The following is a 24,936-nucleotide window of genomic DNA, read 5'->3' on the forward strand; positions in this document are numbered from 1 at the left end:
AGCTAAAGCTATGTTTTGCAGAACTGAAAATAAATAAATAAATAAATAAATAAATAAAATGTCGGGTTCTGCGTGACAGAAAAAGAAAAAAAAAAAGCGTTCCGTTCTGGTTTCCTCAAAGCAACGCTTCCATTCCAGTCCGCTAGAGGTCACCAACAAAAAATCCTGGCGGTGGTCTGACTTTATTTTGAAAGTTCAGACCGGAAGACGTCGCTTTTAGCTGTTGGAGTCATTCGGCGATAGCGGCTCTTATTCATAAAATATTATTGATAAGACCAGGGGGGATGGCGGGAACGGCGTCTGTTGCTGGCGAAGTGTTTGTCGATGCTTTACCATACTTTGACCAGGGTTACGATGCTGCAGGTGTCAGAGAAGCAGTGAGTAAAAGTCATGTGCTGTCCGCAGTGTGTTTCTTAGCTAACAATGCTAAAGCTAACTTTTATGTTACACTATGAAGCCACAATGTAAAATTATAATGTTTCAATAGAACGTTTAGCAGGTGAAACCCGCTAAAAATGGTGCGAGTCCTCCCAGTGTTCACCACATTGAAGTGTAACGTCCGTTTTCTGTTTCATAGAATCTGGAAGTTGTGTGTGTGTGTGTGTGTGTGTGTGTGTGTGTGTGTGTGTGTGTGTGTGTGTGTGTGCGTGTGCGTGCTCTACTTCAGTTATGCCCTCATAGGACGGTAGACTAAGATCAAATCAATGATTATTGTTTTTTGGTTTGGATTAAGTTGTTGATCGGATGTGATTACGTCGCACTTTGCGCTTTTTTTTTCAATAAAACCCGCACTTTGACTCACTAAAATCCAAAAGTGGCCAGTGTGTGACTTCAAAGAAGGTAGTGGATGTGTTGAGAAGTGTGACATACAGTACATGATGCTTCCTATTTGTGTATTTCGTCAAAAGTTAGATACATGCAGGTCACGGCCCGATTGTCATCAGACTCCTTGGGTGAACTCCTCAAAGTGGCATCAAACATAATAATTAAAAACGAGTGTAGTTCTGTTTTGACATTACTCTGACAATTTTTCATGTTGAATGGCTTTTTTTTAATTTTTGATGAGTAAACTACAGGTTGTAGAACTTAAGGTGAAGAAAACAACGAGACATTGGTTTTTCAGGTCATTTGCTTCGTTTGATCAGAGATGTGACATTCTCATGTCCTTAGCCATTGGCTGTAGCCCTGCTAACACTGACAAAATGGGAAATATAAAACAAATTATATCTGTGTGAACTTGGAATAACCCATCCCCAGCCATGTTTGTTTTTTGCTTTATTAGGTAAGCATTAAACAACTTACAATTACACACTCTAGTCTAATACAGAAAACAATTTGACATGGCTGAAATTGGGACATTTTGTGGGATCAAAATCAAAATTGAGAGTCTGTTCTAAAGAAGTTGGTTTCCTTTATTTGTTGACAATCGCCATGACACAATGATTTCTAGTGGAAAGGGAAATGTTTTTTAGTCTCTGAATTATATAAAATGCAGACTTCAGCTTCATCAACACAATACTTATTATATAGTAATCAAATACACCTGTTTCTCACATCCAGTAAAATCACATCCCCAGAACTAGTGGGTCATGATAATGGCATCTTAGTTGAAAGTATTTCCTGTGCACAAAGAGAATATGTGTTTCTGTTGGCTAGGCTGCAGCCTTGGTGGAGGAGGAGACCAGAAGATATAGGCCAACCAAGAACTACTTGAGCTACATGCCGGCACCAGACTTCTCTGCATTTGAGGTGAAGAACTCTTTAGTTTTTGAAGCCCATTACCGAACATGCGTGACAAAAATGACTCATTTGATTATTTTTTATCACCCTCCAGACAGAAATTATGAGGAATGAGTTTGAGCGACTGGCAGCTCGGCAGCCCATGGATCTTCTTAGCATGAAGAGGTAAACCTGTAACTTAATACCCGGACTGAGTCACAGGCCTGCATATCTATGGACACTCCATACCTGCTGCACCTTCATACTGCTAACCCTAACCCAATCCGAGTTCAGTCTATGGCTGTGCCTTTTTCTTATTTGCCTCAGGATAATACATGCATGTGCATAAAGTACATATCTGAATGAGATTCTACAGTATCTTAACTGATGCATATATTTCACAGTATTTTACTTCTGGCATTTTTAATCAGGGATCAAACTAATGAAGCTAGCAAACATACCAGTTGATTTCACAATGAAATTAATCTAATGGTAATTTGCTGACTCCTCCGAGAGCTGCCACCTTATTGTGGTGGGGAAATTTGAGTACCCGAATGATCCCAGGAGCTATGTTGTCAGGGGCTTTATGCTCCTGCTAGGGTCTCCCTTGGCAAACAGGTCCTGGGTGATGGGCCAGATGAAGAGCAGCACAAAAACCCCTATGATGAGTAAAAAATCAAGGACTGTGACGTCGCCCGGTATGTCGCGACCAAGGCCCCATTCTGGAGCCAGGCCCGGGGTTGGGGCTCGTATGCGAGCACCTGGTGGCCGGGTCTCTGCCCATGGGGCCCGGCCACCAGGATGACGTGGGCCCTAAAGGACGACGTGGGCCCAACCTCTGGTAGACTCACCAGCCGCCGAGAACACCGTAGGGGATGGGTGCAGTGTGGATTGGGTGGCGGTCATCAGCATGGGGCTCGACGACCCAATCCCAAGACAAAGAGTCTAGCTCTAGGGACATGGCATGTCACCTCGCTGGGGGGAAAGGGGCCAGAGCTTTTGAGGGAGGTTGACAGGTACTGACTACATATAGTCGAGCTCACCTCCACCCACAGCTTGGGCTCTGGAACCCAAACCCTTGAGAGGCGCTGGACTCTCCACTTTTCTGGTGGTGTCCAAGGTGATAGGCGGCGGGCTGATATGGGCTTGCTTGTGGCCCCACAGCTCAGCTGTCATATATTGGAGTTCACCCCGATGAACAAGAGGGTCGCGTCCCTGCGCCTTTGGGTTGGGGACAGGTGTCTCACTGTCGTTTCGGCCTACGAGTGGTGTTCTGTTACTGGACTTCTGTGGTAGTCACAGTTTGTCTATAACCAACACATTGTTCAACCACAGGGATGTCCATAAGTGCACATTTCACCAGGATACCCTAGGCCGGAGGTCGATATTCGACTGTGTTTCCGTATCATCAGACCTCCGACTGCGTGTGTTGGACACTCGGGTGAAGAGAGGGGCAGAGCTGTCAACCAATCACCGCCTGATGGTGAGTTGGATCCGCTGGCAGAGCAGGGGGCCGAACAGACTCGGCAGGCCCAAACGTGTTTTGAGAGTCTGCTGGGAATGTCTGGCAGAACCCTTTGTCAGTGAGGTCTTCAACTCCCACCTCCGGGAGAGCTTCTCCCAGATCCCACAGGAGGCTGGGGACATTGAGTGGACCATGTTCTCCACCTCCATTGTCGAAGCGGCTGCTCGGAGCTGTGGTCGCAAGGTCTCTGGTGCCTGTCGCGGCAGTAACCCCCGAACCCAGTGGTGTACACCGGAAGTAAGGGATGCCGTCAAGCTCAAGAAGGAGTCCTGTCAAATCTTGTTGAATTGTAGGACCCTGGAGGCAGCTGACAGGTACAGGCAAGCCAGGTGTACTGCAGCTCAAGTAGTCGCGGAGGCTGAAACTCGGGTCTGGGAAGAGTTCGGGGAAGCCATGGAGGAAGACTATCGGTCAGCCTCGAAGAAATTCTGGCAAACCATTCGGCGCCTCAGGAGGGGAAAGCGGTGCACAGCCAACACTGTTTACAGTTGGGGCGGAGAGCTGCTGACCTCGACTGGGGATATTGTCGGGTGGTGGAAAGAATACTTCGAGGATCTCCTCAATCCCGCTGCCATGTCTTACACAGAGGAAGCAGAGGATGAGGTCTCAGAGGTGGACTCGTTCATCACCCAAGCTGAAGTCACCAGGGTGGTTGCTAAACTCCTCGTTGGCAAAGCACTAGGGGTGGATGAGATTCGCACTGAGTACCTCAGGTCTCTGGATGTGCAGGGACTGTCATGGTTGACACGTCTCTGTAACATGCGTGGCAGTCGGGGACAGTACCTCTGGATTGGCAGACCGGGACAATTGTCCCTCTTTTCAAAAAGGGGAACCGGAAGGTGTGTTCCAACTATAGGGGGATCACAATCCTCAGCCTCCCGGGGAAAGTCTATTCCAGGGTACTGGAGAGGAGGATTAGACCTATAGTTGAACCATGCATTCAGAAGGAACAATGCTGTTTTCGTCCCGGTCGTGGAACACTGGACCAGCTCTACACTCTCCATCGAGAGCTCGAGGGTTCATGGGAGTTTGCCCAACCAGTTCACAGAAACACATGTGTTTTGTGGATCTGGAGAAGGCATTCGATCGTGTCCCTCGTGGTATCTTGTGGGGAGTACTTCGGGAGCATGGTGTCCGGGACCCTTTGCTGAGGGCTGTCCGGTCGCTGTATGACCGAAGCCAGAGGTTGGTTCGCATATCCGGCAGTAAGTCAGACCTGTTCCAGGTGCATATTGGACTCCGGCAGGGCTGCCCTCTGTCACCGGTTCTGTTCATAATTATCTGTTTCTGTTCTGTTTCACAAATTTCCCCACTGTGGGACAATAAAGGTTTTATTATTATTATTATTATTATTATTAATCTTTATGGACAGAATTTCTAGGCGCAGCCAGGGTCCGGAGTGAGTCCGGTTTTGGGACCAAAGGATTTCATCTCTGCTTTTTGCAGACGATGTTGTCCTGTTGGCTTCATCAAACTATGGACATTCAGTGTGCACTGGGACGGTTTGCAGCTGAGACGCGAGTGGGATGAGGATCAGCACCTCTAAATCCGAGGCCATGGTTCTCGACCGGAAAAGGGTGGTGTGCCCTCTTCAGGTTGGTGGAGAGTCTTTGCCCCAAGTGGAGGAGTTTAAGTATCTTGGGGTCTTGTTCACGAGTGAGGGAAGGATGGAATGTGAAATTGACAGATCGGTGCAGCCCCTGCAGTGATGCAGTCGCTGTATAGGTCTGTCGTGGTGAAGAAGGAGCTGAGTCGCAAGGCGAAGCTCTCAATTTACCGGTCAATCTACGTTCCTACTCTCACCTATGGTCATGAGCTTTAGGTCATGACCTGAAGAACAAGATCCCGGATACAAGCGGCTGAAATGAGTTTCCTCCGTAGAGTGGCTAGGCGCACCCTTAGAAATAGGGTGAGGAGCTCAGTCACCAGGGAGGAGTCGCAGTAGAGACGCTCTTCCTCCGCCTTGAGCTGAGCCAGCTGAGGTGGCGTGGGCATCTGTTCAGGATGCCTCCTGGACGCCTCCCTGGGAAGGTGTTCCGGGCATGTCCTACCAGGAGGAGACCTCGAGGAAGACCTAGGACACGCTGGAGGCCCTATGTCTCAGATATAGGCCCTCCAGGCCCTCCACCTCCAGCTCCTCCTGGGAGCTGGAGGTGTCTGGGGAGAGGGAAGTATGGGCATCCCTGCTAAGACCCCGCGACCCGGTCCCGGATAAGCGGTAGATGATGGATGGATGAATAATTTGCTGAGTCTCTCATTTGAATCATAGATACACGTATATATATCATATAACCAAATAGCACAACATTGTCCATATGTGGCCAGAGTGACGTCAGACTGGAAGCAAACTCTTTTAAACTGTCCACAATTCCTTTTGTCTTGGTGTTTTAAATGTTTATAATTTCATTTGGCATTTTTTTCTTGTGGAGATATGAGCTGCCAGCACCATCTTCAGGCCAGAAGAATGACATCACAGCATGGCAGGAGTGTGTGAACAACTCAATGGCCCAACTAGAGCACCAAGCAGTTCGCATTGAGAACCTGGAACTCATGTCGCAGTATGGCACCAACGCATGGAAAGTCTACAATGAGTATGTAGCCTCAGCCACTGTTAATTAAATACAGTGTCTTTACTGTGGAAAAAATATTTACAAATGTATGCAGGGAATTGTGTAACTGAGTCTAATTTTTTATGTGTGCATGTTTTTAGTAATATCAGTAAAGTATTGCACAGGAATCTGCAAATGTGTTCAAAATCTAATTCAAAATCTGGGGAAAAAAAGCACTTCAAATCTGTATTAATATTTGTTGGGATCTGTGAATGTGGACACAAAATTGTAAACGTATAGTTGCATACCAGTGGATAAAAAGTCTTTTGGTCAAAAATCTTTGTACACATAGTACAGCATATTTCACCTACCACCAGTTAGCAGTAGCACACATTGTACTGGGTTAGAGTTAGTCTATATATTCAAAAGCTTCTCAGCTATTCTTTTTACGGTTTAGTCGACCTGAGCTTAGCTGGGAATTATCCCGCGTTCATTCGTTTCCGATCCTGGTGGAATTTAAGATGCGGGGTGTCCAAGATCAACTTCCTCCTGCCCTCATCTTTGTGCATCACCTAGAATACATCATTAGGTCCATTGCTGATATTCTGTTGTGATTCTTGTGGATGCTCTGTGCACATCAGTACAGCTGGGGTTCTTCCAGTTGTGGGTCCATCTGAATGTTCGGGCACACATTCCACTTACACATTCACTCATCTGATGACTCCTGAATGGATTGAGACACATTTGCTAATAGTTCTACTAAATTAAAATGCTACATTTGTCAGGATTGCTAACATGTTATCTTTGTGTTTTTATATCAGTAACTTGGCTTTCATGATAGAAATGGCCCAAAAGGAACTTCAGAAATTCAGGTGACCAATCACTGTAGCTTTTCAGCTGTATAATTCATTCAATTATCAAATCGGCTTCTTTCTAACTTTATGAATTTTTTGTACACAGGAAGCAAATTCAAGATTTAAACTGGCAGCGTAAGAATGATCAGTTGGCAGGAGGTGCAAAACTGCGTGAGCAGGAGTCAACGTACGTTGTTGTGAAATTTTATATCTTTATATCACTTATGTCGTGTAAATGTTAGTTGTATATAATATGTGCCCTATTGCCATTCCCCTACAGCTGGGTGACTCTGGTCAGTAAAAACTATGAGATTGAGAGAGCCATCGTCCAGCTTGAAAATGAAATCACTCAACTCAAGCAACAGCAGGGGGACGAGAATAAGGAGAACATCCGACAGGACTTCTAGACCCTTCAGCTCCGACTTACAAAGTCATGAACCCATAGACAGACAGATTTCATCTTCCTTGACTGGATTAGGTTTTGGGAGGAGGTAAAGTTTTCTGTAAGGAGATTCAATCTGAACATTTCTCATTCCAACATCAAACAATTTTGACATTCAGAATGACTTTCCCAAAAATCTTGGTAGCGACACACATTTTCCCAGCCTCTCCTTTTCCTGTGAGAGGCAACAGTGGAATCCATCATTAACTGATGTCCAGATTGTACAAATTTTGTACAAATGCAACTGAAGAGTTCAAATCATGAGCAATAACACACGTCTGGCTACCATATATTTTCTTGCTCGCTAATGTTGACCTAGAAATGTTGATATTGCTACTAGCTTGTAGGTTTAAGTGATTCCAGTCATCACTGGAGTGTGTGTAGAGGGAAGTGTAAATAGTTTGTCACCTTTGTTGGACTCTTATCTTGGAGCTTCTGTTTTATAATAAATAAACTTTTTGTATTTCCTTGTGTTTGGGTGAAAATCTTTCCATGTCAAATGTCACAGTTCTGGCTCGTCTTAATCCTGCAGCAACACACCATGATTACCCCCTGAGAGCTTTTTGGATCATATTTTATGTACTGGCGAGTTGCCAACCTCAGGGGTCCTACTAAATGTGTAAAACAAGCAGCATTCAAAAAAACATGCATGGCCAAATATGAAAACTTTGCAGTGTCAGGGCCGGGATGACTCACTGTAAATAGAGGAAAACATGAATTTCCTTCTCTACCAGAAGCTCTTACAGGATAGCATCAAGTCCTCATTCTGTTGGTTGATACTCAGGAACAACTGGGACATACAGCAATGATTCCAAACATAAGTATAGGTCCACCTCTAAATAGCTTGAAAGGGCTGTTGATGTGAGACCAGCTCATGCATTGTGTCTGCAGTAAAGCAGACCCGCTGTTGTCACTGCCACCCATATGGCAGCGCACCCAACCCCATCATTCTGACTTGCGGGTGGTGGGTCCACAAGAGTGGGAAGAGTCCATGTTGCCTTTCCGGGCTGAGCCCGGCCAGGCCCCGTGGCAGACCCGGCCACCAGGCGCTCGATGACGGGCCCTCCGTCCAGGCCTGGCTCCAGACATGGGCCAGGCCACAGGCAGGGTCACATTTTTCCCTTTTCAATTTTTCATGGGATCCTTTGAACCTTTCTTTGTCTGGCCCTTCACCTGAGACCTTGTTAAGCCGCATTTTGTAATGAACTACTGCATTTTGTAATAAGCTGCCCCAACGCATTTTGTAATAAATTTTGCCGCATTATGTAATAACATTTTAGACATTACAAAATGCACCCCGTTATTACAAAATGCGGCTCAACAGACCTGTTTGGCTTGGGTGACCCTACCAGGAGTACAAGACTCCTGACAACATAGCTCCCAGGATCCTTAGGGCACACAAACCTCTCCACCACGATAAGGTGATGGTTCTTTGGAGAGGAACCATCACAACTTCTATTTCCAATGAAATAGCAGTTGTTACATCCCTTGAAGCAGTGATGTGTTGTAATTGTCAGTGTTTATGTGTTCGTCCGTCCGTATACCAAATATCTTTACAACCGTTGCAGGTGGGGATGAAACAAAAAGCACATTACTTGGGTGGCAAAAGGGGATGAAAATGAGATGACCTTCAGGAAACTAGGTCAAGGTCAAATTTCAACTTTTGTACACTCAGGAGCTGGATTAGAAAGACAAAACAAAAGGCGTTGTATTCAGGGAGGTAAGGGGATGAAAAGATCACAACTTCGAACTTGGAAACTAGGTCAAGGTCACATTTTCACTTTTATACCTTTTTAGGTACATATCTCTGAAACCTCATGACAAATAGAATGCAACGTTTATATGTTGGAACATGGGTCTTTTATTAAATGACCCTGACCTGTGAAAGTAGGTCAAGGTAAATTTTGAATTCAGGGGTGTCGCGGGATGTTGCCATCTCTGACTACCTTGTTAGCATGTTGCTGTTTAAGGTGGCAAAAACCATTAAGTTCAATACTTATTACTGAATTTAGGCTTTGGACAAAGTTTCTTGTGTTTTGTTCTCTGGCTTTCTCCCACCTCCCAATAATATACAACTTACGTTAATTTGACATGCTAAATTGTCCATAGGTGTGAATACGAGCCTGAATGTTTGTCCATGCATGGATCTGTGATGAGCCGGTGACTCGTACAGTGTGTCATCTACCACTCCCCCAGCTAGGAAAAGCTTCAGCAGACCCACAACCTGAATGTCAGATAAGTGGCTGAAGCTTTTGATCAAAGGAATGAATAAACTTTTTGCCTTTTAACAAAAAATAATGTACTAATACAAATTATGTAATACATTATTTGGCACACACGCAAAAAATATTTTTACATTAGTTTATTGCAACATTCCTTTTCCTGTTTGCATAACAACATAATTCCCCCTTCTTTGGTCGGACTGAACACTTATCTGAAATGACATTAATTCAATCTCTTAAAAGCCCAGCTGCACCACATCATCTGTATGGTTGTTATGAAGATCAGAAGTCCAGAACAGGAAGCAGCAAGGGAGCATGGATCATAGGCCAGGTCAGAGGGGTATCTACATATAACAGCCAGGGGTTGAACTAAATCAAAACCCTGTAAAAACACTGAAAGATAGTCTTTCTCACATCTTTCACAGCATTCACACTTCCCACACAAAACTGCAGGCACCATTTTAGCATTTGCAAAGAAACTACAGGGTTCTTTTCAGGAAAAGTCATCAACTGTGACTAAAGAATATCTATGTGCAAAATTCTATTGACAGCATCAGGCACTGGCAGCTTGAGTAGCGGCAGGTTATTCTGGCTATTCCCCAGTCTATATACTAAGAGTGTTGAGCGCTGGTACTAAAGTAACAGCCTCTGACAGGTTCTGGTCCTGACTTCCTTTAATTTGAAGGAACTTCTGCCGATGCCTCTCCTCCTGACGTTTCTTCTTCTCTTGCCGCTGCTGCTCTTTCCTCTGCTTGTTAGATACCTGGACATAAGGAAGATGGAAATAAAGATTTTATTTTGACTCAATCTAATTTTTAACTGAGGTGTGTTTTGACCTGCATTTATAAAGGTCTCTGTCACAGGCAAAAAAACGGTGCAGTCCATCCACATGCAGTAGCATGAAGAAAGGTCAAATGAGTGAATAAAACTTTTAAAGCAGGGCCTTAAATGAAGGTCATTCTGCTATTAATTTAGTAAAACGGGATGAGACAGTCCACCTTCAATTTTTGCGCATTGCTGCCCTCTGTTGGCTGTCTGTGTTCACTGCAGTCAGTGGAGGCAGCTCTGCAGGATGAGCAGGATCCTAAACTGGATCCTGAGCCACACTGACCCTGGCAGGATTGTCCCAGCATGGCCCCCACCAGCCACTCGGCATTGATGGTTGCTGCACTCAGTTGGAGGAGATTTTCTTCATCACCTGTGCAAGAAAGCACAAAAGTAGGACTCAATGAGATGTGATTGTCGATGCTAATGACAGCATATGCTAATGAAATGAATGTTAGATGTAATAAACACAACATTTATATTGCTTCAATATCTTTATTTGTTCTCATCATGAACAACAGTGAACCACCATTTCAGCATCCACACAACAGGTGTAATTTCTTACTCAAGTGATCCAGTGTGTAAAGCCACACGTTAACAATCTTGTGCATTTTAAATAAATATATAATTTTTCTAAATTATTACAAGAATGTTACTAAACAAAATCATCTAGTAACAAATAAAATTCACTCTTAATACAACCCCTGAACATTGAAAGAAAATAAATTGAACAAAAGTATTTCTTCAGCATATCTACCTGCACGGTTTTCTAATGATCAATCTAACCACAAAATCTTCACATACTCCTCGGTCCTTCATCCACTGCTTTCAGAAGCACCAGAGCTGAGGCTTCTTTTTTTGTCAGGCAGTCAACGAGCTTTTTTTTTTTTTTATATTGTATATTTGTGAGTTTTTGTATCTGACCAAAGAACCTCTTTAATTTGCTGGCTTTGTATGAGATCCTTAATTCCACTTATTTCTAAACGCAGTTTCTTCTTTGTGACATGTTTTGAAGAAGAAGAAAAAAGAATCTATTAATCTCACATGGAGAAATTACTTTTTCCACTCATTTACTGATTAACATGCACATACACACACACACACACAGATACATATGTATATATCTGTGTGTGTGTGTGAGAGTGTGTGTGTGTGTGTGTGTGTGTGTGTGTGTGTGTGTGTGTGTGTGTGTGTGTGTGTGTATAGGCCCTTGAAACAGACATAAATGCACACACAAGAGGACCTGTAAGATGCAGTATATACAGGGGTAGGTAGAGTGGCGGGCAGCTCCACCCAGGTGGGGCCCCAAATGAGCAGCTTGTGGGGAGTGCTTTGCTCTGAGGCACCTCAGCAGTGCTCGGGAGGTGAGCTGGCAACCCCACTGCCAGCTCCATGGAAGATCCATGGAAGGGCATCTAACTTAGTGTTTCCAGTGGTGAGCTCTGTAAACAGGGTTGCCAGAAAAATAGCATTGTCTATTCCGTCTGACAGAGCAAGAGTTTCTCCAGCAAGCAAGTCGGATTTTCTTTGATTGCCGACATAGAGGTGAAAACTTTCCCTCTTCTCCCACAAGAGTAATTACATTTCCTCCGAGTTCCTCCATCTGGAAGATCACTGCAAAACAATCAGTGGCCCAAACTTAAGGGCCACTCTCTCTGACTTTAGTTTACGGACAACTTTATTCACTTCATGAATGGACTGTATAGTAGCATTTTTACACTTGATGCCAAACTACAAGCACCAAAGATGACATCTTATCTGGTATGCTTAGCAACTTATTTTTGACCTCAGCTGTTCTCTCACTAAGAGGTGTATCCCTCTGCATAGAGCATGCTGCCTGTATATGAAGTGGTTGCAGGTTTTCAGTGTAACTGTTCTGATGTACCTGAACCGCACCCTCAACAGTGGCAAAGTCTATTCCCACATAGGAGAAAGTTCCATGCTCCTCTCGTCTAATATGGACCACAGAATTCAATAAAGGGATCACATTTGCTGAGAAGTCTTGTGAGCCTGCCCAAACAAAATCAGCAACACCACATGCAAATACTTCAATAACCTTAAACTGCTCATCTAGCCACTCAAAGGCTGCTGGATCAACCTGTGACATTTTACCACCTGTGTTCATCACCTTGTAATACCAATGAAGCGATGCATCTGCAAGACCATATACTGTACATTTCGCAAGTATCCACAGTACACAGTGCACCACCTGCGTCAAGTGAAGGGCGACCAAAAATGTCTCTTGACAGCTCCATACCCTGTAAGAATGCAGATTTGATGTCCATAGAATAGACTTCCCACTGATTTTGGCAAACTACAGCTAACTATAGTCTAAGACAGCAGTCCCCAATCTTTTTTGCACCACAGACCGGTTTCATCTCACACAATATGGGGAGATATTTTAGACAATATTTTCATGGACTGGCCTTCATTTGCTTGATAATCATTATTGATGCCAGGACGGCTGTAATCTACTAATGAATCACCGCAGTGGTCTGATGTCAAATGCAGACATCAACAGACAATGAAAAACCTTTTTTCACAAATTAATAAACATCTCTATTCATGAAATTATTTATTTTAGAACAAAAATCATTTTTAATAAGAAATAATAATCTTTCCCTTTCTGCTTTTCCTTTCAAGGGTCGCCATAGCGAATCAGTTGCCTCCATCTAACCCTGTCTTCTGCATTCTTTTCTCTCATACCTTCATGTCCTCTTTCACTACATCCATAAACCTCCTCTTTGGTCTTCCTCTAGGCCTCCTGCCTGGCAGTTCAAAACTCAGAATCCTTCTACCAATATATTCACTATCTCCCCTCTGGACATGTCCAAACCATCTCAGTCTGGCCTCTCTGACTTTATCTCCAAAACCTCTAACATGTGCTGTCCCTCTGATGCACTCACTCCTGATCCTATTCATCCTGGTCACTCCCAAAGAGAACCGCAGCATCTTCATCTCTGCTACCTCCAGCTCTGTCTCCTGTCTTTTCCTCAGTGACACTGTCTCTAGACCAAACAACATCGCTGGTCTCACCACAGTTTTGTACACCTTTCCTTTCATTTTAGCTGAAACTCTTCTATCACACATCACACCTGACACTTTTCTCCACCCGTTCCATCCTGCCTGTACACGCTTCTTCATCTCTTTTCCACACTCTCCATTGCTCTGTACTGTTGACCCTAAGTACTTAAAATCCTCCACCTTCTTGATCTCTTCTCCCTGTAACCTCACTCTTCCACTTGGGTCCCCCTCATTCACACACATGTACTCTGTCTTACTGCGGCTAACCTTCATTCCTCTCCTTTCCAGGACAAACCTCCACCTCTCTAGCTTCTCCTCCACCTGTTCCCTGCTCTGACTGCAGATCACAATGTAGTAAGAGCAGGGAACTAGCAGGGAATTAATAAGAAATAATAATAAAAAACACAAGTCACGTGACAGTGCTGATTAAGTTTATTTTGGACTATAACAATTTATAATCAGTGTATTCAACGTAGGAGAAATAATGAAAATTTATATATAAAAGGGTGAATAAGTCAATCAAATCATAATATTAATGAGAATTAGTAGTAACTCTGAGCTTATTTTTCTCTGCATTGAGCCGGTCCCATCTGGGGATAATAATGGGAGACAATAAAAACCGAAGTGTGTTCAGTACGTTCGATATTTTGGTTTTGTTTGGTTACTGCAGAAAATCCCGCTTCACAAATATCGGAGGTTGAAACTGGAAGCAGGGTCTTCAATGCTTTTTGGGCGATCTCAGGATAATCTGCCTTGATTTTAATCCAGAACACTGACTGTCGAATATGCAGTGGTTTGTGCATCATTCCGCACAGAAGTCACTTGTCAAAATAAAACATCTTTATACTGATAATTAATAATTATCAGTTGCCCGGTGCCGCCCGGTACATAATGGCCCATGGCCCGGTACTGGGTCATGACCCGGTGGTTGGGGACTGTGGGTCTAAGAGATTCTGAGGCACAGGTTGGAGAATCTTTCTATAACTCTTCAATGTTAACTTCTTCAAAGCCTCTGGCTACAAATTGTGTTTTGTCCCAATACGCTGAGAAGTTTCTTTGAGACTACAGACTCATCTGGTGGAAACATACTTCTGACCAGCATGTTCAACTTCCTCCAAACATCATTAATGCACCAGTTCTTAATTTCATCCCATTTAGCTGAATCAAATGACATGCCTTTTGATATAAATGCATCACCATCCCTGGTGGTTCTGGTTCTGTCAGCAGCAGACTGCTGTCACCCAGCTTCTCCACAGAGAGACTCAGGACCTCCTTTGTGCCCTGTGCCATCAGGGGGCACAAGCACTCTTCCAGAGAGGGGGGGTGAAGCTGAAGCTGCAGTGTCATCAAGGTCAGCCAAGAGGGGATAGAAAGGGGGGGTGAAGGCAGGATATACTGTGGGAATACTTTGTGGGGGTCCTTGGTGTCAGTCCATACTTCTATTCATCCGCTTATTCTTATGCTTTTTCTTATGCTTCTTCTTCTATGTTCTTATGCTTCTTTTTATGTTATGTGTATTTATGTATTTTTTGTGAGCAGATGATATATTGAATTTCCTTCAGGGTTAATAAAGTATCTATCTATCTATCTATCCTAATTGTTGATTCTCCACCACTGTAACTCTACAGTCGCTGTGGAGGACCATGGATACTTATCCATGTGTGAATGAAGGAGTTCACAATCTCAGAGGAGTTTTTCGTTATCACAATGTTTCCTGTGCTGAAACGTGTGAAGTAATCGACGATGTGAAGCTACAACATCCCTGGTTCCAGCTCATGTAGGTCTACTGCTACTGTCTCATTATACTGTGAAGCTAAAGGTAAACCTACAACAGGCTTGGGCTTGGTCTTTCTGTACCTCTGGCACATGTCACAGTTACTGTATGTACTTTTTTTTCAGCATAGTGGCACATTCTTTCTTTTTTTTGGTCTTTTTTTTTTGTCTTGTCTGCATGTATTCTCATAGTTTAACCCCATAAAAGGGGGTCAACCTTTTATGAGATCAATGCTTATTGTAGTTTTGCAGCAAAAACTTTTATATATTTTAATGCGTGCATGTGACCATCACCACTCCTCTCTGGGAACTAAATTGTCAGTCTTTATTAGAATTTCCTATTGTGAGCCAGAGAGGAAAGTGCTGCACCCCTGTGAGTTAAGGGGGAAAGAAAAAGGAGACAGGGAGAGAAAACACAAACAAGGTAGTGGATAGACAGGCAGTGCTGTTGGAGTGAAAAAGGTTTAGGCTGTTTTATTCTATCTTAGAACAGATATTTCAACACCAATGTTACAAAACATCAGATTAGTGGAGGTCCTGATAATATAGAATAGGCCACCAGAGGAAACCAGTGTAGGAGGAAGATAGAGGGCATAATATTGTGATGACTGAAGTGAGACTCATCACATTCTGACGGGACCCAATGGTTCTCAATAATTGAACTCGACAGGAGCTGGTAAATCCTTACCCAACATGCATGTGTGATGAAACCAACACCCAGATAGGCTACCAGAACTCAACAGGGCCACGCTAGCCGAGCACTCCCAACCCCGGCAGGCAGGAGCACCCAGAAGCCATCACCCGAAGAGCCACCGGGGGCACCGAGAACCACGTAGACCCAGGGACCCAAAGGAGGCAACGGCCGGCACCGCCAGGGCGCAAGGGACAGGCCCAAGGAGCACCCCCCCCCCCCGCCACACCCCCCAAACCCAGGAGACAGGAATGCCCCCCGCAGCCCCAGGGGTCAGTTGACATGTGACCCACCCCCCCACATAGCCCCCCTAGACCGGGCATGGGGTCTTGCAACCCCACATGCCAGTCATGCCTCCTGCAAGCGCGGGCAGACCAGAGATAGGGGCTCCACCGACCCTCTAGATACGGCAGAGATCCCCAGCGGGCCGCAAGCACCCCCGCGCCGCCGCCCACAGAGGAAAGCCGACCAGAGGTAGCCAACCCACGCATACCGCCGGCCGTCCTCGGCAGCCCATGCCAGGCCCTATCAGAGGCCCGATGCAGCCAACCCGCCCACAGGTGCCACCACGCCGAGCGCCGCTCATAGCCCAGGTCCACTGGGAAACCGATGGCGACGCCATCCCACACCCCAGCACCCAGCAAAGTAAACTAACCGCCGGCCACCAAACCCCCGCCCCCCAACCAACAGCGGCGGCAAGGCACATGCCATAAAGCTGACCTAACGTGCCACGCCCGATAGGCCAGCAGGTAAGCCGTGCAGCACCCACAGGTAAATGGGAGATAAGGTCCGCGGGGGAGGAGCCAAGCCGCCCAGCAACCATCCCGTCCCCAAATGAAGCGACGACTCCGTACCACCCGACTACTCCCGCACCCACGGGCCATCCCTCCACAGCCCGACCCCCAGGCCAGGCCAGACAGCCCACACATCGCCCCATCCCCACATCAGCGCCCCAGCGCCACACCCCCGGTCACCATCGCTGCGCGGTGAATCAACGGCCACGACCGACAACCGGCAGCCATCAACAACCATCCAGCTGCCATAAAAAGCCGGCAACCAAGCCCAACCCCCCAGCAGCCCAAGCCCAAGCCGAGCCACAGGCCCAGGTCAAGCAGCCTCTCCCCGGCCATAGGCCCTGGAGGGCCGCGTCCCACCAGAAGCGCCATGTTGTGTGGAGTCAACGCTACCCTCCCTGTTTTTATGCTTCCTCGATCCCTGACGAGGAAGCCATCTCCCAACCCTGTGCTCCTGTGCTACCTAGTGTGGGATGTGGTGCATTAAAAGTCTGAAGGGAAGCCCAGCGCTGTCCAGACGACTCCAAACATCGCAGGGCCCCCTCCAAAGTGTGTGTGTATGTTGCATTAAAATTGGAGGATGGGGAGGACGATTGAGGCGTATATGTGGAGGATACAGCACCATAGAGCACTGCAATCCGCCCCACAACCATGCCCACTGCCCTCACCCCCATCCATTCCCAAAGCCCTAACTGTGCCCTGCATGTGCCTAGTGGCACATTCTTTGTCTTTACTTCCAGAACTTTGAATGAGTCTTAATTGTCGTGATGCTGATGCGTGGCCAAATTGCTTATGAAGTTTCAGGAAAACTTTGTGTTTCTCATTTGTAGACATGTTTTCAGTAACAACAGGGACTTCATTTTCAGTTTGACTCTTGTATCTTTGTCTCTAATGTCCAAACAGTAGTGACGGGAACTAGTGAACTCAAGACATACCGACTGCTTCAACATCTCCTCCCTGTCATTTTTCATGTCCAAAACAGTTCCTGCCCTTTTCAGGGATGTTTTACCCAGCAGCAATGGAATATCAACTGGAACGACTTCAGCTTCAACATTTTCTTTTCTTTGTGCTATTTTAGCAGGTAGTTTAACTTTTCTGGTTGAATATATTACATTTACATCTCCAAAACAATTGGTCTGCAGCTGCGTACAGTGTGCCCTCATTACTCTCGGTTATTGTGTTCCAGGAACCACACGCGAATAACGAATTCCGCAATATAGTGACAAACTACTTCTCTTATTATTTACGGTACATTAAACGTTTATGAACCCTCCCCATACAGATATTAAACCACTTTCTATCTGTAATACCTTTTCCCACACTCTTATCGACTGTTTAAAGCACTTATGATAGCCTTAACTTAAGACATGGTCCTGCTCTCCAGAAGCGTATCCACAGAGTCCAGACTCAGCCCAACCACTGAGCCCGCTCTGCGGATGAGTCTGTTCAGACGGTCCATACCTCTTTTCCTGCACCCACCACCCCAACACACAATGGCGTATGACAGCACAGTGGAGACTATGGACTAATAGAACATGAGAAGGAGCTTAGGACAGATGTTGAAGGAGGCCAGCCTCCTCATGAAGTATATCCTGCTCTGCCCCTTCTTGTACACACAGTCCGAGTTGAATGACCAGTCCAGACCAGTTTGCCCTACAAAAATTCTGTTCAGCTCCGATTTCATGGAGGTGAACGTCAGATCTGTGCACACAGTCAGCACCAGTTCCCTGCTCTTCTCATCTAGACATGCAGTATCCAACAGCTTAAAAGCTAGTGTCAGCCAAGGTTATGTTATACTTTCTCATCAGATTGTATTTTTGTTTAAAATCAATAATGTAGTCCGTCATGGACACATCACTGTCTTTAGAAACACCATCGGAGTAGGAGTATGCCTTGTGTGCTCAGTCTTTCTCCTCCTTTAGGAACACAGCGTCCAGCTTCGTTAACAATGTGGTCATACCGTCATCATTGTCCAGTTCTTCTGCAGGTATTTCCATGGCCGTCTCCCTGGCTCTTCTCTCAAGCACCAAACAGACGGCAAGAGTCTATTTCTTTTTAGTCAGTTCTGTGACTAGTCTCCAGATGCTGACTTCATTTTCCCAACACTTGTACAGCCTGGCTTCGTCATACTTCGGCGGAACTCTATAATTAGCAACGATCCTCTGCTATCAATGTTAGATGAAACAAACACGATGTTTATATTCCCTCAGTAACTTTATGAGTAACACAGAACCGCCATTTCAGCATCCACACAACAGGTGTCACTTCCTCTTCTCCCCCAAGTGATCCAGCCCTCCCCGTTTACCATACCAACACAGAATAGAGGATCAACACGTTAACTCTACAAGCTACAGTGTTTAGCTGAATCATGGGAAACGTTAACTGAACAAACAAGCCTGAATGGCTTATACATGGCAAGAGCTCTTATGGCCTCTCTAGTTCTTCAGGCATCTCAGGAGTTAAGTTTAATGTCTGACCTGGAATCCCTTGGTTCTTGATGGAGTTCAAGATTACGTTGTCCTCCTCTGAGGGTGAGGAGGAGGGGGTTGTCTGTTTGTCTCGTTGACCATCCCCAAACTCACGCTGCTGTCCTCGTGAATTTGGTAAATTCTGGGAACAGGGTTGGTAAGAAGGCATCAGAGACTCAGGCTGGATGCAATAGGTGCAGTATTACAATAAGAAATGTTACACGTGACACAACACACCTGGTATGATATTTCATCTTGAGAGGTGGGTCGAGATGAATTAAATTATTTAATCTACTATGGGATGAGTCGGAAAATTCTGACATGCTGTCCTGTTTTTTATGTACAGCATTCTTACCTCTATGCGGAGCTGAGCAGGACTCTCAGAGTTATCTCCAGTCCGCCTCACACTATCATAATGATCTCCATAGCGGTAGGCGATGTGTAGTTCTCTGCATGCTGCTTTCTCTGCACCATTTATCTGTGTTGAGATCAGAATATATAAAGAATGAGCTATGTCAAAACTATGTTAAGATGTAATAATGATAGCACCGTACACTGTGTGATGTAATCTGAAAATCTTCCTCTGACCCTACCTCCCAAAGTGGTGTGTTGAGTTGATGAATGACCACTTTCACCTGTTGACTCCGAGCAAACGCCACGATTGCATCATTGCCGGCGAAGGTTCCAGGCTGGGAGAGGTTGGACACTGGGTGGGAACAAAGAAAAACAAAAATGGAAGTCAAGTGGCCACCAGAGGTCACTACACAGATGCAGTTTCAAACTTTCCCATTAAAAACCAATGGCAGCGACAGAAGTCCTCTGTGAACACCATCAGTTAAACTGTTGTATCAGATTACAGTATTTGATTTGATTAGATGTATTCAGGATATCCCGTTGCATCATTCTCTTACAGTGCTGTGTGAAGGGCATGTCGTCCTCAACGAAGGGTTCAAAATCCTGTCGATGGGACATCATGAACTGGACGGTCTCCTCTCTAAGCCGAAGGTGACCCCGAGAATGACCCTCTAACTGGTCACCTAGAGCTCTGAACAAGCAGTTCCTGTAAAGAATGAAGAAAGTCACTGGTCTGTGTACATATGACTGTCTAGTGTTGACCTGTTATTGAGTGTGTGCTGGAAAAAAAATGTAGACAGAGGCAGTGGTGATGCCCTTGTCTGAGGGACCCCAAGCAAAAAAAGAAAACCTCTTTTATCAAAGTTTAGGCAATCTGTCACTTTTTTCAGGAAGCTTCAAATCAATCTCTAGCCTATGCAATTTCTCGTTAAGATTTCCATACTATACTATTGATTTACAGCTTTCATATTACAGGTGATTTTGAGGCCTCCTTTCCCTAACTGTTTTCCCCTAAACGTTTGCCTGGTTTGCGTCATCTGATGGGTCTCCCCTGGATAGAGATTGGACACGTTATCCTCCTTCATCCAGGTAAAAAAATAAGATTAACATATATGAACAATGTGGAAAAAATGTAGAGTATGAAAGACATATTGAAGGAAGAAAAGGAACAGCGGGAAGGTCTCTCTTACCCATCTCCAGGGACTTCTCTCAGCTTGAGTCCCAGTGCCTGGAGCTGATTGGAGAAACTGACAAACTCGGTTCCATCATCACTATCCTGAGGTCGGTTCTTGCGGTCCTTTACAATGGCCCGTCGTGCCGCCCGCTCCTCTCTCTTACGCTCAAGTTCACTCTTCTTGTTGCTTCGTACAATTTTTGGTGTCTGTTTCCGTGACATATTTGCAACAGATTTTTCTGTGCGGCAGCATCCAAATAGGTCTTGTTATAGTGATGAGCAGGCACATGCGGTAAAGACTTTGATATACCTGTAAAATATTTGCAAACAGAAAAAGAGAGGTGGTTATTATTTAATAAACATTTTTAACACATAACATAAATATGTCGTATTGAGAAGTATCAAGAAACGTTACACTTCAAAACTATGAATATTTGCACATAAATAATAGCTTTTGGGCCATGTATCTGATTTCCAATTCCTGCTGAAAACTCCAGAATATGACTAACATATTAAGCAATGCTTTATAACAGAGCTACGACTCAGGTCACTTCATTCAGATGATAGCGTGGTTTATACAACAGGAACCAAGCTCTGTAAATTGTGTCCAGCGCTAAAATGTTTGATGTTAATTCTGACCAAACTGAGGATAGCTTTATACCTGAAACGATAGTGATCTGCGCCACTTTTCTGAAAAACGTGAATGTGTTGCATTAATTTAAGATTTTTAGTGGATGTGTTCCTCTTCTTCTCCTTACGGCTTTTCCCTTCAGGGGTCGCCACAGCGAATTAGTTGCCTCCATCAAACCTTGTCTTCTGCATCATCTTCTCTCACACCAACTACCTTCATGTCCTCTTTCACTACATCCATAAACCTCCTCTTTGGTCTTCCTCTAGGCCTCCTGCCTGGCAGTTCAAAACTCAGCATCCTTCTACCAATATATTCATTCATCTCTCCTCTGGACATGTCCAAACCATCTCAGTCTGGCCTCTCTGACTTTATCTCCAAAACCTCTAACATGTGCTGTCCCTCTGATGTACTCATTCCTGATACTGTCCATCCTGGTCAGTCCCAGGGAGAACCTCAGCATCTTCATCTCTGCTACCTCCAGCTCTGTCTCCTGTCTTTTCCTCAGTGACACTGTCTCTAGACCAAACAACATCGCTGGTCTCACCACAGTTTTGTACACCTTTTCTTTTATTTTAGCTGAAATTCTTCTATCACACACCACACCTGACACTTTTCTCCACCCCTTCCATCCTGCCTGTACACGCTTCTTCACCTCTTTTCCACGCTATGCATTGCTCTGGACTGTTGACCCTAAGTACTTAAAATCCTCCACCTTCTTGATCTCTTCTCCCTGTAACCTCACTCTTCCACTTGGGTCCCTCTCATTCACACACATGTACTCTGTCTTACTGTGGCTAACCTTCATTTCTTTCCTTTCCAGGACAAACCTCCACCACTCTAGCTTCTCCTCCACCTGTTCCCTGCAGATCACAATGTCACCTGCAAACATCATAGTCCACTTGTTCCCAAAGTGTGGTGCGCGCACCCCCTGTGGTGTGCGAGCTGCTGCTAGGGGGTGCGCGAGTGTAATGGCAGCTGAGCACCTTGAAATACATAAATAATTAGATAAATAATGTAAACACTTTTAAATGGAGGGTTGACAGTTTAAATATTTAAATTCATTCACGGAAATCATTTGTAATTTTCAATTAAAAAGCGTTTTGGGAAAATTTTAAATGAAAAAAAAAACAACCCAAAATACACTTGGCTTTTTCCTAGCTACGTGCTAGCTTGTTGTGATAGCAACAACAATAATATGCCGAAATGCATAACTGGTTGAAAACGGGCAGTCTGTCCAGTATTAAATCTGGGAGAAATGAAAGAGGACAGGATACATTGGCCACAACTGAGAGCTGTGCAGTCTACCAGGCTGAAGAAATTGAGTAGGAAAAAAAGTGATGATGACGAGACAGGGGAAACTGAAAATGAGGAGCACACAGAAAACTCACACGGACACTTAATCGGGAGAAGGGGGTAAAGAACACAATGAGACTCGTACTCGAAAGAGAAAATATGATGACTCATATCTGGGTCTGGGGTTTACATGGACAAAGCCACAGTGTGTGTTGTCCATCTTCCCACCACACCACTGCCATCTGTGAATACACTTCTATCCCCATCCTTAATCACCCTAACCTGCTGCACATCCTTCCCATCTCTATCTCTGTCTTGCCAACCTGTATAGATCAGTCTCTCCCTCCTTACTGTCCAACCTAGCATACAAGTCATCATAAGCCCCTTGTTTGGCCTACCTCTACTTTCACCTTGTGCTGCATCTTCCTGTACTCCTGTCTACTCTCCTCAGTCCACTAAGTGTCCCACTTCTTCTTAGCTAACCTCTTTTTCTGTATACACTCCTGTACCTCCTCATTCCACCACCAAGTCTCTTTATCTACTTTCCTTCCAGATGACACACCAAGTACTCTCCTACCTGTCTCTCTGATCACATTAGCTGGAGTTGTCCAGTCATCTGGAAGCACCTCCTGACCACCCAGAGCCTGTCTTAACTCCTTCCTAAAAGTCATGCAACACTCTTCCTTAATCAGCTTCCACCATTTCGTCCTCTGCTCTGCCTTTGCCCTCTTCATCTTCCTCACCACCAGAGTCATCCTACACACCACCATCCTATGCTGTTTGGCTACACTCTCACCTACCACTACTTTGCAGTCACTGATCTCCTTCAGATTACATGTCTACACAAGATGTAGTCTACTTGTGTGCTCCTACCTCCACTCTTATAAGTCACCATAAGTTCCTGCCTCTTCTGGAAGAAAGTATTCACTACAGCCATTTCCATCCTTTTTGCAAAGTCAACTACCATCTGTCCTTCTGCGTTCCTCTCCTGGACACCAAACCTGCCCATCACCTCCTCATCACCTCTGTTTCCTGCACCAACATGTCCATTGAAATCTGCACCAATGACAGCTCTCTCACTTCTAGGCATGCTTTGCATCACTTCATCAAAGTCCGACCAGAATTTCTCCTTCTCCTCCAGCTCACATCCTACCTGTGGAGCATGGCCACAAACAACATTAAACATCACACCTTCTATTTCTAGCTTCAGACTCATCACTCTATCCGACACTCTTTTTACCTCCAGGACATTCCTAACAAACTCCTCCTTCAAGATAACTCCTACTCCATTTCTCTTCCCATCTACACCATGATAGAACAACTTGAACCCTGCTCCTAAACTTCTACCCTTGCTACCTTTCCACTTGGTCTCCTGGACACACAGTATGTCTACCTTCCTTCTCTGCATCATGTCAACCAACTCTCTACCTTTTCCTGTCATAGTTCCAACATTGTACGTCCCTACTCTCAGTCCTATACTCTTGGTGTTCCTCTTCTCTCTCTCCCTACCAACACACTTTCCTCCTCTCCTTCTTGGACCAACACTCGTCTAATTTCCACCAGCACCCTGTAGGTCAACAGCACCGATGGCGGTCGTTGTTAACCTGGGCCTCGACCGATCCGGTATGGAAGTCATAGATTTGATTCGCATGTTTGATTTGGCAAAAGTTTTACGTCGGACGCCCTTCCTGACACAACCCTGTGTATTTATCCGGGCTTCAGACCGGCACGATAAGACGCTGGCTTGTGTCCTCTTTCGGCTACACTGTTTAGTGAATGTATTACTCAGAAGACATGTTTCGTTGATAGCGAGCTAGCTAGTTAGCTAAAGAGTTAACACAGAAGGCGTAGCTGTACAAATCAGTTCAAACACAATTCATCGAGTACCTTTAGCTCACAAAACATAAACTGATTTCCAGTTTTGTTGACTATTGATCATTATCAATTTGTAGCTAACATGAAGCTGTTGTGGGACTAGCCAGCAGCTTCCAGCGGCTACATAGTTACATAACTAGTCGTCATTTCCTGGTTAACGACCGTTCGACATGATAAACAGGTTGACCAGCTTACCTTAGTTTACCTTAGTTTAGTTAGGCAGTAAAGAATTACGGTTCGGCGTTTCCGATCAGAAGGAGGTAGTGATTGTTCGTTTGTGTTTACAATAGTTGTTCCGCAAACGTTTATAGGTGTACGTCACAGAATACGGAAGGCGAAATGGGACAAATGACTTTTCTCTCCAGCGACGTCTCACTATGAAATTACAATCAAGAGGACTGAATAATTTAGTCCTCATGAATTTTTTCTCTCCATCATTTCTACCATATAAAGCACATCGACAAGTTTATCCCTATAAAGAAAAAATTTAAACGCAAATCAGTAATATTCTATAAGAAGTATACTTTAATGATCCTCATGGATAATTTATTATGTTTTCCTCGTGGTTAGTAATCATGTACGTACATGTTTTTTGTGCAGTCCCCTGGGGCTCAGGGGCACCTTGGTGGTGTTAAGGGGGTGGGCTGACGCCTCCCACTGCCGGCTCACGCTCCAAGGCTGGATGGTCAGGAGCGGGAATCGAGCCGCAGATCCTGGATCACT

General features: G+C 44.9%; 2 protein-coding genes across 5 annotated transcripts; one reads left to right on the plus strand and one right to left on the minus strand.

Moving 5' to 3' along the window:
* The first annotated feature begins 206 nt into the window (after nucleotides 1-206).
* bcas2 (BCAS2 pre-mRNA processing factor) lies at nucleotides 207-7,562 on the plus strand. Its single transcript, XM_068338157.1, has 7 exons — nucleotides 207-377; nucleotides 1,657-1,749; nucleotides 1,835-1,905; nucleotides 5,674-5,835; nucleotides 6,615-6,665; nucleotides 6,754-6,834; nucleotides 6,928-7,562. The coding sequence occupies exons 1-7, from the start codon at nucleotides 285-287 to the stop codon at nucleotides 7,052-7,054; spliced, it is 678 nt and encodes a 225-aa protein (XP_068194258.1). The 5' UTR covers nucleotides 207-284; the 3' UTR covers nucleotides 7,055-7,562.
* Nucleotides 7,563-9,025: 1,463 nt separating this feature from the next.
* Nucleotides 9,026-24,936, minus strand: otud3 (OTU deubiquitinase 3). Of its 4 annotated transcripts, none has more exons than XM_068305820.1 (8): nucleotides 24,799-24,936; nucleotides 20,431-20,724; nucleotides 19,798-19,946; nucleotides 19,480-19,592; nucleotides 19,242-19,364; nucleotides 18,896-19,028; nucleotides 10,310-10,509; nucleotides 9,026-10,074 (listed from the first exon to the last, which is right to left on the minus strand). In XM_068305820.1, the coding sequence occupies exons 2-8, from the start codon at nucleotides 20,634-20,636 to the stop codon at nucleotides 9,916-9,918; spliced, it is 1,083 nt and encodes a 360-aa protein (XP_068161921.1). In that variant the 5' UTR covers nucleotides 20,637-20,724; nucleotides 24,799-24,936; the 3' UTR covers nucleotides 9,026-9,915. The 4 variants fall into 4 exon arrangements, with proteins under 4 accessions (XP_068161921.1, XP_068161904.1, XP_068161930.1 ...); XM_068305803.1 differs by lacking the exon at nucleotides 24,799-24,936 and adding an exon at nucleotides 24,409-24,555; XM_068305829.1 differs by lacking the exon at nucleotides 24,799-24,936 and adding an exon at nucleotides 21,845-21,959.

Source organism: Antennarius striatus, chromosome 2 (assembly GCF_040054535.1).
Source record: "Antennarius striatus isolate MH-2024 chromosome 2, ASM4005453v1, whole genome shotgun sequence".
Lineage (NCBI taxonomy): Eukaryota > Metazoa > Chordata > Actinopteri > Lophiiformes > Antennariidae > Antennarius > Antennarius striatus.

Bases quoted from the DNA above. Each gene is read 5' to 3' on its own strand.
- bcas2 (XM_068338157.1), top strand. From the start codon at position 285: ATGGCGGGAACGGCGTCTGTTGCTGGCGAAGTGTTTGTCGATGCTTTA. The intron at 5,836-6,614 runs GTATGTAGCCTC...TTTTTATATCAG, and splicing joins GCATGGAAAGTCTACAATGA to TAACTTGGCTTTCATGATAG. The intron at 6,666-6,753 runs GTGACCAATCAC...TTTTGTACACAG, and splicing joins AAGGAACTTCAGAAATTCAG to GAAGCAAATTCAAGATTTAA.
- otud3 (XM_068305820.1), bottom strand. From the start codon at position 20,636: ATGTCACGGAAACAGACACCAAAAATTGTACGAAGCAACAAGAAGAGT. The intron at 19,029-19,241 runs GTAAGAATGCTG...CCCTGTTCCCAG, and splicing joins CTGCTCAGCTCCGCATAGAG to AATTTACCAAATTCACGAGG. The intron at 10,510-18,895 runs GTCAGACATTAA...TTTCTTGCACAG, and splicing joins CAAGAACCAAGGGATTCCAG to GTGATGAAGAAAATCTCCTC.